At 40.1% G+C, this 21,145-nt stretch overlaps 1 protein-coding gene across 2 annotated transcripts in view; it reads left to right on the top strand.

Annotated features, from left to right (window-relative positions):
• Window positions 1-21,145, top strand: part of IL12RB2 (interleukin 12 receptor subunit beta 2) — an 83,375-nt gene that overhangs the window by 48,149 nt on the left and 14,081 nt on the right. For both annotated transcript variants that reach the window (XM_081490714.1, XM_081490715.1), the window contains exons 10-13: window positions 9,885-10,085; window positions 15,715-15,813; window positions 15,904-16,062; window positions 20,542-20,679. In XM_081490714.1, coding sequence (XP_081346840.1) covers window positions 9,885-10,085; window positions 15,715-15,813; window positions 15,904-16,062; window positions 20,542-20,679 — 597 coding nt within the window. The remainder of the gene's footprint in view (window positions 1-9,884; window positions 10,086-15,714; window positions 15,814-15,903; window positions 16,063-20,541; window positions 20,680-21,145) is intronic.

Raw genomic sequence — 21,145 nt, 5'->3', positions numbered from 1 at the left:
TACAATATTGCTATACTATAGCTCTTTATTATTCAAATTTAGATATTTCAATTATCTACATTGACAACCTCCCAACTAGCTAGACATATTTTACAGTCACATCCTCTGAAAACTAACTTGTCAGGATTAAAGCTGATAATTAGTGAAGAAAATAGATACTAAAACTATTTTCAAGATCTGTATTATAAAAGTATTTTAGTCAAGATTGTTGGCCTAACTGTTTCAAAAAATGCCTGATAGAATAAAACTCTATAATTAGATTCTTCCTTAAAATTCAGTGTAACAGTTTATCCACATGGGGGTCTGAAAGTGAAAGTTGCTCTGCTGCTACTGCTAAGTCACTTCAGTCGTGTCCGACTCTGTGCGACCTCATAGACTGCAGCCCACCAGGCTCCGCCGTCCCTGGGATTCTCCAGGCGAGAATACTGGAGTGGGTTGCCATTTCCTTCTCCAGTGCATGACAGTGAAAAGTGAAAGTGAAGTTGCTCAGTCATATCTGACTCCTAGCGACCCCATGGGCTGCAGCCTACCAGGCTCCTCCGTCCATGGGATTCTCCAGGCAAGAGTACTGGAGTGGGTAGCTGTTCCCTTCTCCAGGGAATCTTCCCAACCTAGGGATCGAACCCAGTTCTCTCACATTGCAGACAGATTCTTTACCAGCTGAGCCACCAGGGAAGCTCAAGTATACTAGAGTGGGTCACCTATTCCTTCTCCAGCAAATCTTCCTGACCCAGGAATTGAACTGGGATCTCCTGCATTGCATGCAGATTCTTTACCAGCTGAGGCACCAAGGAAGCCTAGCAATTATTATTTTGAAGAAGCTTCTACCAAGAATTATCATCTTATATATACTATTGAATCTTGGTTATAAGTTTTTTCAGTCATATATCTGTAAAGGTAGAGATAATATAGTAGATAAAAATACAAATAAATATTGATATAACCTTGGGTCAGCATATGAGTTAGGAATTGCTTTTAGGAGTAAGAGTTGATCTTTCTAGAGGCTTGACTATAGTGACTTAGTTATTCTCTTATAGAAGAGAAGTTTGGAGGTAGACGGCCCAGGGCTGGTGTGACAACTGTACACATGAGGACTCCAGCCTCCTTCCTTCTGTACCCACTGCCACATAGTCCAGGATGACTGCTGGAGCTCCAGCTGTCTCCTTATAGGCACAGAAAAGAAGAGAGAAGCCTCACCTCTCACTCTTGAGGAGTTTTGCCCCAGGTCACAGAACAACACTTGCAGTACTGACCCTAACTGGTCACCTGGTCACACCCAACTACAAAGGAGACTCAGAAACACATTGTTTTCTTGCTAGAGAAGATGAGGAGAGGGTATTTGGTGGGTAACTGGTAATCTCTGCCTCTTGTGGGGAAGGCATCTAAGAAGAAACCTGAAGGAAAAGATTGATTACCTATGGGAAAAAAACTTAAACTTTATGCATAGTAAAGTAAGAATTTTTAAAAAAACACTATAAATAAGGCTTTAAAATGCAAAGAGCAATTTAGGAAAAGTATATGATAGATTTTTGGCAAATACATATAACTTTTCAAATAAATAGGAGATAATGGGATATGAACAGGAAACTAAAAAATAAATATAAAATAAAAGGAATAGGGACTTCCCTCATGGTCCAGTGGCTAAGACTCCACTCTTCCAATGCAAAGGGCCAGGGTTTGATCCCTGGTCAGGGAACTTGATCCCACATGCTGCAACTAAAAGATCCTGCATGCTGCAGCTAAGACCTGGGCAGTCAAATAAATAAATAAATAAACAAACATTTTTAAAAAATAAATAAAAGGAACAATAAAGATATAAAAATATGTTCAGCCTAACTAGCAATCACTGAGATGCAAGTTTTGAAAGAAAAAAAAAAAACCTTGGCAATCAAATCAAAATGAAAAAGAGTAAGTAGCATCAGCATAACCTATACTGGGGAAAGTGTGGGGAAAAGCCGCTTTTGTGTGAATTGGTACAACTTTCTTTACTGTTGAGCCACTGGGGAAGCTCACGAATTGGTACTACTTTCTGAAGAGAAATTTGTCAATTTGTAACATAAAAAATTTCAAATATGAATATATCTTTTTACCAGGAAACTGTGCCATTAAAAATACATCCTCAGCAAATAATAAGGCATGAGCTTTAAAAAAAAATGTAAACTTTTTTGTTGAATGGTTTGAAATGGTTTTTTTTGTTGAAATGGTTTTGAAATAATGAAACACTACAAACAGCCTAAAATTTTATAATAGAGGATGGGTTGGTTAAATATATCATGACCCTCACCCACTTTAATCCCACCCCAGCATAAAAGTGATATTGTAGCTGTGTTTTTATTGGTGTGGAAAGATGCACATGATGAATGAAAAAGTAGGCTTTCAAAAGTATGCATGGTATAATGTAATTTAAAATATATATTTACACAAATAGACATTTTAGCACAATAAAGAAGTCTAGAAGAATGTACATGGAAATATTAACAGAAGTCATATCTACGTTGTGGTATTACAAGTGATTTTTATACTCAAATTTGCTTCTTCATTGAATAAGTACTGTATATATAATTTTTAAAAGGGATCCTGTAGGGGAAAATTGAGATCTTACCACTGTTTAGTATCCTGCTCTTGTTAAAAAGTAGTATGTCAAAATACCTTACTTCTTTAAAACTCACTGCAGATGGGTCTTGAGGATATAAGCGTCTTGAATTTTCTGGGCCCATTCCAGTTTCTTTACTTAGATTTGAAAACAGCTTCTCAAAATGACACATTCATTATCTTAGAATTGGCCTCTGCATTATTGATTCAACAAAAATTTATTGAGATTACTATATAAGGTAACTGGAGATCAGCAATAGGTAAAAAACACAGTTACATTTTGTCCAGTGGGAGGGGCAATCATGTAAAAAAAGTAAACTGCAATACAGAATATATGTGGAACGAGAGATGTGCACAGGGCACTCTAGGAACAGAGAAAAGTTGAAGCGTGGGCATGGAGGGGAGGTTTCGTGTGAACAGAGAATAGAGAGACAAGTTGATGTTAGCCAGGCAAAGGAGTGCAGGTATGCAGGTGAGGTTTGTTTTAAAGTAAGATCTGAGCAGGCATAGAAGTTGAAAAGAAGAACCAGGGTGGGAAAGAGTTGACGAGAAAGGGGAAAGGGGATCATTAAGAGAATGAAGTTCCTGAGGAGCTGAAAGGTGATGGATCCAGAAGCCGAAAAGACATAAGAGGCACAATTCCCCCTCTCAGAATGGAGGAGTGTCAATAAGGATGAGGCTCAAAATAGAGAAATGTGGAGGGGTGGTAAAGTGAGACATTGAAACAGTTCTCTAGACCTGGGCTGTAGCTAAAAGGGTCCTGGTCCTAGAAATCTTAAGAGCCTATTGCCTCTCTTAAGGCCACACCTGAGCCATCCAATAGAAGTAGTCGAACATCCTAGGGAGACCTGGAGGACAGATTTGCAAATCTCCCATCTGGAGCTTTTGTGTCTTATAAATTCTGTATGATCTGTAGGAATAGTGTACCATGTACTTTTGCTGCTTCTCTTTCAGTATAGTTCACACAACTCACAGAAATAGCTTTCTTCCCAGGAAGAGAAAAATAGTGCCCGAAGAGGCAGAATTACATGATTTTGAGAAAGCAGGGACAACTTTGTTGTAAAAGGCATATGCCACAGCATTGAATATCAAGACATATGAGAATGATTTTGTTGGTTTATGATGAAAACTAAATGTGTGCTAAACAGACTGGTCAACAAATAAAACACATTTAATATTTCAGACCTGTCCCTGTGCTCAGGAATTTTGGAAATTATGGCCAGAGTCAGAAGCTAGCACAACCATAGAGGCCCACACAGATATCAGAGACTGAGGCCCCAGGAGGTGAAGTAACTTCGCCAAGATTGTACATGCAATTAGTGGCAAAGCTGGACTGAAAAACCAGGCCACCTGTCAGGTGGGCAATTTTTCCAAATACCTGATGAACTTCATAACTCTATTCAGATGCTGTTAATGAAAATGGAGAGGGAATTTGAATGATAAAGGCTGAAGAATAATTTTGAAAGGTGTCACAGAAATGAGTTGTTAGCCAAGTTCTAAAAGAGAGGGCATGCCCTGGCAAACACAGTGGGGAGAAAATTCAGGCTGGTTCCTGGCAAGTGTGGTGACTCAGAGACTGGGCAATGCCAAGTTGATTTACTTAGCTAATTGCAATGAGAGCAGTGGTTAGAAAAGCTCATTGACTGTGTTAGCCCATCACCTGGCAAAGAGTCTTTCAAACCCTACGTGCTCAATACATATTTACTGAATGAATACGTTTTATTCTCCAAAACAAAAACAAATTTGTGGCATAGCCAGAAAATAAGATACCAAGGCAGATGAAGACAAAGAACCAGGGCTGGGGAATTCCAGTTCCTGGCAAGGTAGCTAACACAGAATTACCAAACCCACCCAAAGATGCCACAGGAGAGACAGGACAGGATGACTGAGTACCTGTGAATGGGGAATAGTGAGGAATGGAGAGGACTGAGGTAGCACTGGCTTGTTGCACTCCTTTTTCTTCCCCTTGTTGCCCTGGTATGTTTACTATGATATTTTACTAGGTATTTTTACTATGGGGCAGGAAAGTCTGGAGGGCCGGGCAGAATAACTACGAGGAAGCCCTGGAACCTAACGAAGAGTGCCTGAGATATTCTCCTGCCCCCCACCCCATGGCCTGGCAGTTATAGAAGAGAATGACAGCCCCACTCCCCCATGAAGGGCAGTGTCAGCCACAGAGGCATGGGCAGGTTCTGGAGCTGCCAGGTACGCCTCCCTAGAGCCAGGTGACCAGCAGAGCTCAGGGTGCATCACTATAGGATCTCTGGCTCTCCACTCTGAAAAGCTCCTCCTCCTCACCTAAGCTTACCTGGAGGAGCACAAGCAGCTCTGGCTAAGGTTTCACTACTCCCCCCATAGAAAAATTAAGGTCAAGGCTGCTGATCAATCCAACAAAATAAAACATGACCCCGAAGGAGAAAATTAGGAAGAATCTGGGGGCACGGTTCTGGGAAGGACAGGTGCCAAGTGGGACTACTTGTATGGTAGGACGCATAATCAGCACAACAGAAAGAGCAAGAGTTTAGAATAAGGGCTTCCCTGGTGGTCCAGTGGATAAGAATCCTCCTCCCAATGCAGGGGACATGCGTTCAATCCCTGGTCCAGGAAGATTCCACGTGCTATGGAGCAACTAAAGCCCATGCGCCACAACCACTGAGCCCATGTGCTGTAACTACTAACGGCCATGTGCCTAGAGACCCTGCTTTGCCACAGGAGAGAAGCCCTTCACTGCTACTAAGAGTAGCCCCCTGCTCACTGCTACTAGAGAAAGCGTGCTCACTGCAACGAAGACCCAGTGCAACCAGAAATAATTGAATAAATAAGAGTTTAGAGTAAGCATAATAAGTATCCTTAGAAAGATAAGAGAGGATACTGGGAACATGAATCAGAAACAGGTGGTTGTGGAATAGCCCCAAATAGAGATTCAATATGAAAAGTTCAGTTGTTGAAATAAAGAACTCACCCAATGGGTTGGATAGCAGAAAGGACTTGTCTGAAGAGTGAATGAGTGAGGGGAAGATTGGGTGAGAAACTTAAAAGTCATCAAAAGGGGAGAAGAGTTTTGAAAAATGAGAAGACTTAAGACATTGAAAGAATAAGTGATGACAGTTGCCTAAAAGGAGCCCCAGTAAGAGAAAATGTGAATGAAAAGGGAAAATATTTGAAAATATTTATCAAGAATCTTACAGAACATACTACTCTGGTGCAGGATGTCGATAATGGGGGAAGTGATGCGTGTATGGGGTCAGGGGTGTGTGGAAAATGTCTGTACCTGTCACTCAATTTTGCTGTGAACTTAAAACTGCTTTAAAAAAATAAAGTCTATTTTAAGAAGAAAGAAGAAAAGATAATGAGTGCAGAATGATCAAGCAGGGTTTCTCCCAGGAATACAAAGATGGATCAATATCAGAAAACTGTATCAATGTAATTCATTACTTTAATACTGAAGGAGAAAAGGGGGATATGTTCTTAACAGATATAGAAATGTATTTAGTAAAACAAAATTTTTAGTAAATAAACAGTAGTTTATAAAAATAAAATCTATTTGAAAGCTATAAAAAAAGGAAAACTTTTTAGCTTTTTAAAGACTTTCTACCAAAAACATGCAGCAAGCATCATCTTAATAAAGATATGTAGGAACATTCTTTTTAAAATTAGCAACAAGATTTAAAAAAAAAAAGGAAATGAGATTTACTTCAAAGATTGGAAAGAAGAGATTTTAAGTGTACAGCTAATAAGATTATTACATGAAAAATTTAACAAGGGCCATAGACAAATTATGAGAACTAATTAGAGAGTTTAGCAGGTTGGCTAGAATAAGAATAACACACACAAATTCATAGTGGAAAAGAAGTAGAAAATAAGATGCCATTTATATAGCAAACTAATAGTATAACATGTCTAGGAATTAACCTTAAAAAGCACATTAAAATTTTAAGGAGGAATTTTTGAAACTCCATTAAAAGATATAAAAAGAGACCCAAACAACTTCAAAGAAACATCATATTTATAAATGGGACAACTTAACATTGTAACAATATCAGTTCTCTCTGAACTGAGCTGTAAATTTAATATAATTCCAATAAAAATACCAGCTGAAATTTTTGAGGACTCGCATAAACTGATTATAAGAGCTATATGGAAGAATAAAGTTTCCTGAATACCCAAGATCACTTTGAAAAAAAGAAGAGCAAAATGAGGAGGGACTTTAACTACCAAATAGTCAGATGTCACGGAGCCTTGTAATGTGACCAGTGTGTTCTGGTGAAGAAGCTGATCCACACACAAACCCATGAATATGTGGAGCTTGGTGTGTGACAGGGGTGGGACCGCATTTGGAAAAATTGACCTGTTGTGTGGAAAAAATAATAAAGCTTATTTCCTTTAAAAAAAAAAAAAACACCCTTTAGCTAGATTTAGATTAAAAACCTAAATGTGAAACGTATTAAATAAAACCAAAAGCAAATGGGAGGAAATGTAGTTGAGTATCTTTGTGACCCCAGAATGGAAGGATTTTATAAACAAGACTCAAAATACACAAACTGTGGTGAATTTATCCACATCAAAGTAAGTATTTATGTTCAACAAACACATCATAAAATTAACAGAGATTTGAAAGACCGGAGTAAGATATTTTTAGTGTTGAAAACTAACAAGTGATTAATATCTAGAATATAAAAGTTATTTCTGCAAATCAGGAATAAGACAGGAAATACAACAGAAAAAAAAAATGAGTGAGGTATGAAAAGGGGAAAGTCAGACAGCTAGTAATATGTGAAGAGCTCAGCCTCGTAAGAAATCAGAAAACGAAAATAAAACCACAATTAAATACTGCCTTACATGTGCCAGCCTGGGAAAATGAGAAAGAAAATACCAAGTGTTGGTGGGGAAATGAGAACTCTCATGCTTTTCTTGTTGGAGGGTCAACTGATTTACTGTTTTAGAGATCAGTCTGACCATATTTAGGGAAATGGGTGAATTTAGTTTATAATTGAGAAATTGTGTGCATTTATATGTGGAGAGAGAGTCTGTTTTTAAAAACTGAAGTATAGTTGCTCTACAATATTGTGTTAGTTTCTGTACAGCAAAGTGAATCAGTTATATAATACATGTACATATGTCCACTCTGCACTGGTTCAAATTTGGGAAAAGAGTGCATCATGACAGTATATTGTCACCCTGCTTATTTAACTTATAAGCAGAGTACATCATGCAAAATGCTGAGTTGGATGAATCACAAGCTGGAATCAGGTTTGCCAGGAGAAAATCCAACAGCCTCAGATATGCAGATGACACTACCCTAATGGTAGAAAGCAAAGAGGAACTAAAGAGCCTCTTGATGAAAGTGAAAGAGGAGAGTGAAAAAGCTGCTTAAATTCAACATTCAAAAAACTAAGATCATGGCATCTGGTCCCATCACTTCACAGCAAATAGATGGGGAAAAAGTGGAAACAGTGGCAGATTTTATTTTCTTAGGCTCCAATATCACTGTGAACAGTTACTGCAGTCATGAAATTAAAAGACGCTTGCTCCTTGAAAGAAAAGCTATGACAAACCTAGACAGTATATTAAAAAGTGGAGACATCACTTTACCGACAAAGGTCCATATTGTCAAAGCTATGGTTTTTCTAATAGTCATGTATGGATGTGAGAGTTGGACCATAAAGAAGGCTCAGTGCCAAGGAATTAATGCTTTTAAATTGTGCTGGAGAAGACTCTTGAGAATCCCTTGGACAACAAGGAGGTCAAACCAGTCAATCCTAAAGAAATCAACCCTGAATATTCATTGGAAGGACTGATGCTGAAGCTGAAGCTCCAATTCTTTGACCATCTGACTCCAAGAGCCTGATGCTGGGAAAGATTGAGGACAAGAGGAGAAGAGGGCAACAGAGGATGAGATGGTTGGATGGCATCACTCGCTCAATGGACATGAGTTTGAGCAAACTCTGGGAGATAGTGAAGGACAGGGAAGCCTGGTATGCTGCAGTTCATGGGGTCACAAAGAGTCGGACATGACTTAGTGACTGAGCAATACTTTTCTGTTAGATTTCCTTCTCATTTAGGTCATCACAGAACATTGAATATAGTTCCCTGTGCTATACAATAGGTTCTTGTTAGTCATCTATTTTATATATAGTAGTGTGTATATGTCAATCCCAATCTACCAATTCATCCCATCCCTCCCTTTGGTGACCACAAATTTGTTTTCTAATCTGACTCTATTTCTGATTTGCAAATAAGTTCATGTGAATCATTTGTCTAGATTCCACATATAAGTGATATTATATGATATTTGCCTTTCTCTTTTTGACTTACTTCATTCTGTATGACAATCTCTAGGTCCATCCATGTCACTGCAAATGGCATTATTTCTTTCCTTTTTATGGCTGAGTAATATTCCATTGTATATATGTACCACATCTTCTTTATCCATTCCTCTGTCAGTGGACATTGAGGTTGCTTCCATGTCCTGGCTATTGTAAATAGTACTGCAATGAATATCAGAGTACATGCATCCTTTCAAATTATAGTTTTCTCCAGACCTTTGCCCAGGAGTGGGATTGCTGGGTCATATGGCAGCTGTATTTTTAGTTTTTTAAGGAACCTCTGTACTGTTCTCCATAGTGGCTATACCAGTTTACATTCTTACCAACAGTGTAAGAGGATGAGAGAGACACTCTTACATAGGCACACACAGGGACATGCAAGAGAAGGTTCATTGCATCCTTATTTGTGCTGACAAAGAGTTGGAAGAAAACTACTGCTTGTCACTTGGAGACTGCACAAAGAACATGTTGAGGCAGTAATCTGGAGGAATGAGCTTGATTTTCATATAGCAGCAGAATAGATGTATCCTAGAAACATATTGTTGAGCGGGAAAATAAAAGTTAGGAAAAGCATTAGATTTACTCCAAATGTGTTTCATGAAAATACAACACACAAATTGAAAGCAACACTAATTCTCAAGGACACATATATATGTAAATAAACATACAGGAGGTAGATTAGAAGGATGCATATTATAGATCACTAGAGCAGGTACCTTTGGGGACGCTGAAATGGAAAGTGAAATGGAAGATGAAGGGGAAATAATTACATAAATAACACTACACAGGGTCCTGGCACCAATGCCTGTTCTCCAAGAACTGAGAAGCTGGATGAACAAAATCTGTGAACCTAAAGTCCTTTAAAAGAAATCAGTTCTTGCTACAACTTTGCTGGGTTGGGTGGTTGTTTTTTATAGCTGTTTCCACTGTGATTTTGTTTTTTTCCCCCCACCTTTCCCCATAAAGAGTTGCTGGCTCCTCAACAGGTCTTTGCAAAGTCAGAGGGCATGGACAAGCTCATGGTGACATGGACACCTCCAGAGAAAGCTGCCACTGCTGTGCAGGAATACGTGGTGGAGTGGAGGGAGCTCCACCCAGGGGGTGGCATGCAGCCCCCTCTTGGCTGGTTGTGGAGTCCCCCCTACAACCTGTCTGCTCTGATTTCAGGTACTTAATATTCACCTTCCTTCTCAAGGGTTACTAAGTTCACATTTTTCAAGGAAACTTCAGGCAGGAACCCAGAGCCATGCTCTCAGTTACAGCTGCATGAGAAGAGGAGCAGTGATGACCTAGAGCCATCAGGGTGCACCACTGCAGCCGTAGAAGACCCACTGATTGACTAAAACCTCTAGGATTTATGGAAAACTCATGTGCCTGGGACAGTGCCATATATGATGAGTAAATAATGAACCCAACAAGCATGGCTGAGAGCTAAGCAGTAGCCAGTCAGCGTGATGGACATCTTACATTTGGGAGTTCATTTAATTGTAGAAAAATCATGTGTAGCAAGAGTTATTTCCCCCATTATTACAGATGAGAAAACCAGGAGATCTTTCATTTCCAATTCTGCTACTTATTATTTGTGTGATAATAAACCCAGAATTATCTATATGACAGTTGGTTTCTCTCATCCTCAAATTCCAAACCTGTCAGTGGTTACATGTATCAAGTGATAGAAAGCATCTGAAAATGCATTCAAATGATTGGACAGAAGTTAATCAGTGTTTTTTTTTTTAATTTCATTTTATCCTTGGAGTACATCTTAAATTTCTGTATCATACAATATGAATTTAAACTGAAAAGAAATTTCATAAATAGTCATTTAATCCTGTGCATAAGCAAAATTGTTGTTATTGTTGTTTAGCCACTAAGTCATGTCTGACACTTTGCAACCCCATGGACTGTAGCCCACTAGGGTCCTCTGTTTATGGAATTTTCCAGGCAGGAATACTGGAGTGGGTTACCATTTCCTACTCCAGAGGATCTTACCAGACCCAGGGATCGTACCTACGTCTCCTGCATTGGCAGGTGAATTCTTTACCACTGAGCCACCTGGGAAGCCTATAAGCAACATTAGACAATTGGAAAACAAGGAGGCCAAAGGCTTGTTTAATCATTTTAATAAATGATTGCTGTGGTGTGTGTCTTCCTCCTATCAGAGTCTGATGCTTACGCTTCTGCTGTCATGGAAGCGCCCCTAAATGGGGCTTGCTATTTCTAACCAGTGAAAAGAACCCTTAACCTCTTCTGTCGGAGAGATATAGTCCTAATTGCACCGCAGGTGGCTGACATATTTGCCAAACAAACATTAAAGGGCAACGTCTCAAGTTCTTTATTTTTTTCAAGTTCCTAATTCACAAACTCTGAAGTCTTAACTCTGTGAGCCACTGTCAACTTCTAATATTGTTTTGTGTTTGAAATACTCAAAGGCCTCCCTTACTTACCAATGAATATTACCAAAAACCAATTAGTGGAAATTTCTTATTTTAATTTTCCCGAAGAGAAATGGTATTATTTACATGCTAGAGTTAAGCTAGTTAGATGGTCACTTGCTCGAAAATCTTCCAGGATGAATTTCAACGAACAAGGCGTGTGTGTGTGTGTGCACACACATGTGCTGACACATTCAGAAGCCGAAACTACAGTATTTTCCTCCTTCTATTTTTATCCTACTAATTGTTGTTCTATAATAAATCAAAATCATCATAAGATTATTAATGCAAATCTAGGTTAACTCCAAATTAACTTTTTTATTTATTTTTATTGGCATATACTTGCTTTACAGTGTTGTGTTAGTTTCTACTAATAGCAAAGTGAATCAGCTATACGTGTATTTCTATATTACAGGAAACGTAAATGAACTCCTTGGCCAACCCAATATATAACCCCTCTTTTTATGATTTCCTTCCCATTTAGGTTACCACGGAGCACTGAGAAGTATTCCCTTAAAATGTTGATAAATGTGTTTTCTGTATGGCAATAGATGTGTTAATTTAATGTGTTAAAAATGTCAATGTGATTTTTAAAGTGTAAGTTCAGCATAGTGATGAAAAGTTCTGCAGCCAGATTATCTGGGTTTGAGTCCTGACTCTGTCACTTATCAAAGTGTAGGATCCAGGGCAAATTAACTTCTCTGTGCCTCAGTTTCCTTATCTGGAAAACGGGTGTAATATTACCTACCTCACTGGGTTATTGTGAAGACTAATTGAAGGAGAAAACATTTTTAACAATATCTAACACATTTTAAGTGCTCAATAATCTAGCTGTCATTATTATTATTATATGTGATGGAGCTAAGATTTTATAGGTTTTGAAGCTCTAAATCCCATAATATTTTCATTACACCATGACAACCATTATACCTGTCCAGGAGGATATACACATTCTGCTTAAGGAGACAAGACTTGCACAGATGAAATAAACAGAGCACAGTGCATGATAATACATGAACCAGTCCTTAACTGTGCGCCTCTTTTAGAGTCTAGCAACTCAGACTTCTAGTGGGTTGTGTTCAGTTTTAATCACTGTACTTAAAGAGAATGCTGCCTGGATAACCCCGTAAGCATCAGAGGAAGCTGAGCAAGCCTTTAGGGTCTGAAACTTTTAATGGGGAAACCGTTTAGAGTGTAGAAGAGTATTCTAGATCAGGGTGGGAGGTGGTTGATGACTCTTGCTGGCTTTGATATGTACGTAAGAAAGAATATGTGTCCTTTGTTGTTCTGGAGAGGAGAATGAAGGCCCTCTGCATAAAAATTGTAAGAAGACAGATGTCAGCTCAATTTTGAGAAAGTACTTCCCTTACAGTTGATGGTCTCTAATAGGACAGTTGATTGCCCCTTAAGGCAGCACGTTCTCTGTCCCTAGAGTTGCTGAAGTGGAATCAATGTTCCTTTAAGGGTGTGTGCGTGTGTGTGTGTGATCAGTCATGTCTGACTCTGCGACCCTATGGACTGTAGCCCACCAGGTTCCTCTGTCCATGGGATTTCCCCCGGCAAGAATACTGCAGTGTGTTGCCATTTCCTCCTCTAGGTGATCTTCCCGACCCAGGGATCAAACCTGCGTCTCCTGAATCTCCTGCGCTGGCAGGCGTATCCTTTACTGCTGAAGGAAGCTCTTTATGACTGTTATGTCCATCAAATCAGATGAAACAGTAGATACTGAACTCTAAACTGCTATATAATTGTAAACACTTATTATATTAGAATTTACCCTTTTGGAATAGTTTGAACTATACAGTCCCTACAGATCTTTCTTTTTAGAAATTCTATTAATTCTATACACAGTGCCTAAAATAAATGACAAGAGAGAATTTTTCCATACTTAGGAAACTAAAATGTTCTTAAGCACTTCAGACATATTCATTCGGATAAAATCAATAATACTGGATGAGATTAATTCAAGTCGTTCTGCTACCTGAAAACAGTTGATTAACGATGAGTTTGTTTTGATGTAACATTCTGGAAATAGATACTTAAAACTTAACTAATTCATACTTATCATGAATTCAAAGTTACCCTCTCCAATCAGTAACATAACTCATTGCCATAAGATCCTTACCAGTTTTTTCCCAGCATCTAGCTGGGGCAGAGTTGGGTGCTTTGGAACAGGCTACAGTGAAGTTCAACTCCTGGATTATAAGTTGGTAGGGTCTAGGCTAGAGACTGTCAGTCCTATCTTGTCTGGGTGAAAACAGTTCTGACCTTATTATATAACCACTTTTATAGATACATAGACATCATGGTATCTATAAAACCTTCCCTCATGCCTAGCTATTGGGGCTCATCTTCTGTATGCTCCCATCATACTTCCTCTATGATTACTTCTCATTGCTGATCACTTACTGTTTGCCTTCTCCCAGATGTAATAGGTGAAATTAGCTTTCCACAGAAAAACCACTTGAAAGACAGTTTATAAATAGGGAGACAGAGCCTTTGCCCAGGAGTGCTAGGTGTATGTACATGCATGGGAATCTTGAGAAATAAGCCTGGAAGTCAGGGCCAGACTCTAAAAAGAAATGAAAATGTTAAGAGTATGGGCTTCCTCCACCAGCAGCAAAGGCTAAGGAATTTCTGAGGTGGGGAGCAGACAATGATTAGGGTGTGTTCATGCTGGAGACCCGAGAGAGGCAGGTTCGATCCCTGAGTTGGGAAGATTCCTTGGAGTAGGCAATGGCAACCCACTCCAACATTCTTGACTAGAAAATTCCATGGACAGAGGAGCCTCCAGTCTACAGTCCATGGGGTTGCAGAGTCAGACATGACTGACTGAGCACACATATACACACATGTAAAAATTAGCCAGGAAAACAGGAGGAGTTCTTAAGGTCAGAATTGGGGAACAAGCTTGCTCTGGCTCTACCCTCCATAAAAAAGAAAGTGTCAGCTAAGTTATGGAGCCACATTTTCTTCCCTCCTCCACGTGTTAGTCGCTCAATCATGCTGGACTCTTTGTGACCCCATGGACTATAGCCCACCAGGCTGCTCTGTCCCTGGGATTCTCCAGGCAAGAATACTGGAATGGATTGCCATGGCCTCCTCCTGGGGATCTTCACAACCCAGGATCGAACCCCAGTCTCCTGCATTGCAGGTAGACTCTTTACCATTTGAGCCACAGGGGAAGTCTGCCCTCCTCCACTAGGGGCAGGCTATTCACAACAAGCCCAAAGTTTCTGATGCCACAGTTCCCAAGGCCTCTGCCCTGAACTTACACCTTGCATGGCAAAATGCAACGAAACCACTTGCCTAATGTGCTCATCTGGAACTCCCATGTGGCACTGTGGTTGATAGGTCCCTTCCAGAACTAGCAACAGAGCTGCCAGGCACCAGCCCCTCCCAAATGAAGCGATTCCATATTCCGTGTTGCCCTTTGGATTTCTGGGTCTGGATGCCACCCACAAAGCATCTTTGGATGACAGGACTGAGCTGATTGCAGCCTCGTTCTACTTCACTTGGCTCATGAATACGAATTGGAACTGGCTCATGGCATGAGTTTTGATTTCCTCATGGACAGCAGTAGTTGCACATTTGGGCTTTATGTACTACCTACTTGGTGGAATATTTGAGGGATAATGGATTTTTATAGAAAACACACTATTTAGTAAATTATTCTGTGATATAAATTTCCTCTTCCCAAAAAGAAAATGTGAAACCCTAATCCATTGTCAGTGTAGGGGACCCAATCTACCTACGGCAGGGCATTGAACAATGTGGGAGAGAATCCTTCCTCTGACCTCATGAGACTACAGTTAGTTACCTAATTAGAAGTAATCTTTTTCCTTTAAATTTTCATTGGGAGTTTAAATATAAGTCACGGGCAGTATCCATGAGAGGGGCCTTTTCTTTACAGGAAGTTGACATTTGAGATTCATGGAAATAAGGAGTTTGGGCAGGGGAGAGTGCCAATAGACCTTATGACTGACAGAAAACTGCAAATTGTAGCCCTTTAAAAGATAGGAAGGAGTATTAGCATCCCCAGGTATCTTCCCAGTTGAGGGGGAGTGTTGGGGGCTGGCAGGGCGGGGCAAAGGGGTAGGTTACACTGAGCGGCACCCTGATTAGTCACACCAGAACGTGTCACTCACGCTGCCCTGTCAGATCATGATAAGTATCTGGGGAATCAGAGGAGCCGTTCAAGTGCTATGCCTACAAAACACCAACCTTACTTTGCTGTAAACAGCAAATAATTTATTTGTAGAAGTCGAAGTTTTTCCTTAAAACTGAGTTTTGTTTCAGAAGCTGTGTGGTTTTGTTTAAACCCTGTTTTGAACTGGAATAGCCTCTGTCTTTATGTCTTGCAGAAAACATAAAACCCTACATCTGTTATGAAATCCGCGTGCATGCGCTTGCAGGGGACCAGGGAGGGTGCAACTCCACCTGGGGTAACTCCGAGCACAAAGGTGAGTCTTGGGATCTTTTGTCCAATTGTGCTCTAGTTTAATGGTTTGGATTTGGAGGGTGACAAAAGCCTCCTATGTTCTACTTCACAGCACCACTGAGTGGCCCCCACATTAATGCCATTTCAGAGGAAAAGGGGAGCGTTTTAATTTCATGGGACGAAATTCCAGCCCGGGAGCAAATGGGCTGCATCCTCCATTACAGGATATATTGGAAGGAACGGGACTCCAACTCCCAGCCTCAGCTTTGTGGTATGTGTGAGAGACAAAGGCAACAGGGCCTTTCTTGTTTAGATGTTGGGAAAACACAAGTGTGTGCAAGTGCTAGCACTGTACCTAGTACTTAGTAGGTGCTCAATAAATATTTGTGAAGTTAATTGAATGAAGAAAAATAAAAGACGTCTAAACACACACACTCACAAAGTTACTGAATGTGTTACATGCCAAGCAAATAGAAGAAATGAAGTTAATGAATTAGGCTCTCAAGGAGCTCACTTACATGGGGACAGCATTTCAAAAAGCAATAAAGGCACTTGGATATCATTATATAGACCCTTGAAGTTTGCAGGGAATGTGTTTGGAGAACCTTTGAATCCCCACACTTGCAAATACCATCATAGTATGTTATTTTCTCCTTAAACGGATAAAATACAATTTAAGTAACTCCTTTTGACCCATAATTATGCAATAATACTAAAGCAATTAAATTCTGGCTAGAGCATTATCTCAAGTGATTTCATCACTCATTCACTGAGCAGCTCCAAATCACTTGCCAGATTTAATGTTTTAATCTTTGATTTATGCAGCTTTGTTTTATTTTTCCTAGCTTGAACCTCCCTTTCGTATTTATAGGGAGCCAGAGTTCTTTCAGGAGCATTTGTCATAAAGAAGCAACCATTTTGTTCCTTAGTGAGAATTATTAGGTCCAAGAAGGATGTAACAAAGCCGACCTGCCATATAGGTGCCAGAGTGCTGCCTGCAGAATGATTTTTACCTGGTAAACTTGAGGAACTGGTCCTCTCTCTTGACCTTAGATCTGCAGTATTGCTTTTCTAAAAGTTATGACTTTTAAAGCTAATTAATTTTTTACTATATAAGTAATACTTATATATGGTAAAACCATTCAAATAGTTCAGAAAGATATAAAGTGGAAATTATCCTTTCCTCTATACTTAAGCTGTTAGTAGTTCTTCATGTGTTCTTCCAGAAGAAAACGTAATGCATATACTAGCATACATTTGGAATAATCATCTGTATTCTGATCTGTACCTTACTTTGCCTCTTACTAGCAACTAAACAACAAAAAACAGCAATCCATAGTGAGATCTTTCCACATCAGTCCATGTGGACTTGTCTCATTCTTTTTTAACAGTTCTATTGTGTTCCACTATGAGACCTTACAACAATCCGATTAATAATCCACAATTTCTAAATGCAGCATATCACTGAACATAACTGCTCCCCACTGTCAGGGTAAGTCAGTTCTGAAATGTACCCCCAAAGGTGCTTCATCAATTGATGTCATCCTGGGCCATTTGGAATGCTTCATGTGAAATTTGCTCCCCCTTAAAGGTTAATTTTTATAGAATTTAAACTGAGATGTCTATTTATAACAGATCAACATGGTTAGATGGTTCTAAAATCTGCTCTTGTAGATGTTGAAGAAATCACCTACCTTATTTGCAACAAATCTTATGAATCTGAAGTCTGTGTAAGGGTATTTTAAAATAAGTTTAAAAGGAAGAAGTTGCAGATTCAAAACCCTATTTTGTACCAGTTTAGATGGTTTCCCTCTTAGCACTTACAGATGAATAAGACCTGTTCCCTATCTTCCGAGACCTCACAGTCTACCCAGGGTGATGGAAAAGTACACAGAAGTGATGTGAATTCTTTAATCAAGGACTGACAACTACCTGTTGCATTTGGCAACCAGAAATCATTGGCGAATCCACAAGTGCAGTTTCTAGAGAGTGGTAGGAGGCAATAGGTTGGGGAGGAGGGAGGAAGAAGCCAGAAAGGCTCCACAACAGCAAAAGGAGCATGGAGTTCCCAGGAGGAAGGACCCTTGTCTTAGGTGTCTTCTGGCCTGGCCGCTAATAGCACAAGCAGGGTGCAGTAAGAACACTTCACCCTGCCTGGACAGGAGAGAGGTGTAGCCCTGGGGCGGGGTGTCTGCATTCCCCAGGCAATTCCAGTGCACTGCCGCTCCTCTGGAAGTGTGTTGATACTGCCATGCGCACTGCTTTACAGGCACACACAGTCTACTTATTATTACTTGGCTGTTTTTGCCAACATGAAGGCAGAAGCCATGATTATTAGTTCACCGTTGTCTCCCCCTTACTTGCAGTACAGCCAGGCATCCGGTAGGTGTTTAACAAGAACAGTATTTTTTAGTAACAAATGGGAGAATACTGCCTTGCACTTTGTTTAAATCAATGCAGATGATTAGATCAAAGCTAATTTCCCGTAACCATGCAACTATTTTGCCTGGTGTGCTTCCCTCGTGGCTCTGTGGTAAAGAATCTGCCTGCCAATGCACGAGACGTGGGTTCAATCCCTGGGTCGGGAATATCCCCTGGAGAAGGAAATGGCAACCCGTTCCAGTATTCTTGCCTGGAGAATCCCATGGACAGAGGAGCCGAGTGGGTTACATTCCACAGGGTCACAAAAGAGTCAGACACAACTGAGCAACTAAACAACAACAATTTTGCCTGGTACCACTTGACCTTGTTACTGGTCACGTTTCAGATAATTGGCAACAATTAGCCTCTCCCTAAACTGGTGCCTTTCTCATTTAACCACCATCAGCCCAAAGTTTCAAACCCAAGGACTGAATGGCCTCCTTTATCTCTGCCAGATCACAGCCCAGATGAGGCAGCAGAACCAGTATTTCCTGCATGACTTCTTTCTCCCATTACTCAACTCAACCTATTTGCCAACCAGATTGCTGACACCATCACTCTCCTCCCTGCTCCTCCCATTATTTCTGTTTTTATTCTTCAAATATATACAATATATGCATGTGTGTGCGTGTGCATGTATGTAAATATTTTTGGCCCAGAAAACTATTCAAACACCTTCCCTTGTGTTCCAACGTCTCATTTGACTCCCTGATGCTCACCATGCATGCTTTGCTGCAGCAAGATGAGCAGAAAGTCTCTCTTAAATTATTGTTTTAGTCCTCTGCCTTGGGAATGAGATACAATTTAGTTTAATCATATAGCTGAAGTCTGTGCAAGCAATTTCATCAGGTTGAAGTAGGGTTGGGAATTTTCCACATGGTACTTTTTCTCAAAAAGATGTAAAATATAGGAATTGCTCTGATAGTCACAGCTGTTAAATGATCTGCTGAGGCTTTAGCTCCTTTGGGCAGAGTGAACGCAATAATACAGGGCTCCATCTTGCTGGTCACCCATAGTAAGCAGGGGTGTAGGAGTGTCATGGGGTCTGTTATCCCTACTATTAATAGATGGTGAATTCTTTGAGGCATACTCCGTGTCTTAGCGCCTTGTATGAATAATAAATATGTAGGACTGTTGAAATAAATTCAGCAAGCAGGGGGAAAATCTAACTTGCCCTAGGCTTTGTGTGTGCTTAGTCACTCAGTCTTTGTGGCCGCATGGACTGCAGCCCACCAGGCTCCTTTGTCCATGGAATTTTCCAGGCAAGAATACTGGAGTGGGTTGCCATTTCCTTCTCCAGGGGATCTTCCTGACCCAGGGATCAAACTGGCATCTCCTGCATTCGCAGGCAGATTCTTTACCACTGCACCACCTGGGAAGCCCCACCCTGGGATTTTTAAGCCCATAAATGATGTTGAGGCACACAGTGCTGAATTCTGGTTTCCACTTTGATCACCAGCACATGGACAAGTCTGCTGAGCAAGTAAGCTACACCTGTGGAAGTTCCAGCCTTAATTTTACAGTTCCCCTCAGTTTTTGAGAGCTCACTCTGAAACTCACACCCAGCAGATTCTTGGAGGAGGAGACTGCCTGTTTACTAAAGGCTACCGACATTCATGTTTCTTGAAGGAGAAAAACAGCATCAACACATTGGTCAAAAACCAAATCTTCCCTGCTGAGAACCTGCAGGGGTGTTGAAAGTATAAAGAACTGACAATCTAGGCTTAACCTACCAAAATAAATCTAAGTACTATTGCTTTCATTTTTCAGATTTTATGTGAAATTGAAGCAGATCAGAGATTAAACCCACCAAGACCAATACCCAGAACTTATCAAAAAAGAAAAGGAAATCAGAATTAATAAATGTAACTTAAATGTCTATTTCATTAATTGATAAATGCACAAATTTCTAAGAAATGGAATTTCTTGAAAATTCTATTGAAAACAATTTGTACATTTAACTTCCTCCCCAGGAGTTCTCAAATATACCTGATAAATGTCAGAAACATTATAATTATAGGAAATAAAAGGAGTCACTACAGCTAAATAATTTCAAAAGCAAAATAATACACATTCTTTGAAAAGATTTTTATCACAGAAAAAAAATTTAATTCTTTTGATATGCTGTGACATGGGGCCTTCATAAATGATAGTGTCTAGGGTCTTTTAAAGTATTAAGTACTAATGAATTAGGACTATTTTAAAACAGCAATGTGCTTTTCTTTTTCCAGTTAAATGAAGCATTAACAAATAAATATGAATAAAAGCCCACATTCAAGTATTTCCTTTAATACACGCCTTTCCTCCTTTATATTTATCTTCCTTTCAGAAATTCCCTATAGGATCTCCCTAAATTCACATCCCATAGACAGCCTGCAGCCCAGAGTGACATATGTTCTGTGGATGACAGCTCTGACAGCTGCCGGCGAAAGCCCCCAAGGAAATGAAAGAGAATTTTGTCTGCAAGGTAAGAACCACCCTTACAGAGGGCAAGTCCACTGGATTCCTCCATAGGAGTATACTCCCACTATGTGATATGGAGATTATCAGACTTTCTTTAATTCACTAATTACTTGCTTGCTGCTACACCTTTGTGTTTGCCATTTCCTCTAACCAGAGTGCCCCACCATTTCATTATCTGCTTGGAGACAGTCCCCACTCAGTTTTCAGTTCAGTTCAGTTCGGTTCAGTTCAGTCGCTCAGTCGTGTCCAACTCTTTGCGACTCCATGAATCGCAGCACACCAGGCCTCCCTGTCCATCACCAACTCTCGGAGTTTACCCAAACCCATGTCCATCAAGTTAGTGATGCCATCCAACCATCTCATCCTCTGTCATCCCCTTCTCCTCCTGCCCCCAATCCTTCCCAGCATTAGGATCTTTTCCAATGAGTCAACTCTTCGCATGAGGTGGCCAAAGTATTGGAGTTTCAGCT

The sequence above is a fragment of the Giraffa tippelskirchi genome, chromosome 5 (assembly GCF_054371585.1).
Source record: "Giraffa tippelskirchi isolate mGirTip1 chromosome 5, T2T-mGirTip1v1.2.pri, whole genome shotgun sequence".
Classification (NCBI taxonomy): domain Eukaryota; kingdom Metazoa; phylum Chordata; class Mammalia; order Artiodactyla; family Giraffidae; genus Giraffa; species Giraffa tippelskirchi.
This window is presented reverse-complemented; position numbering and strand designations above follow the sequence as displayed.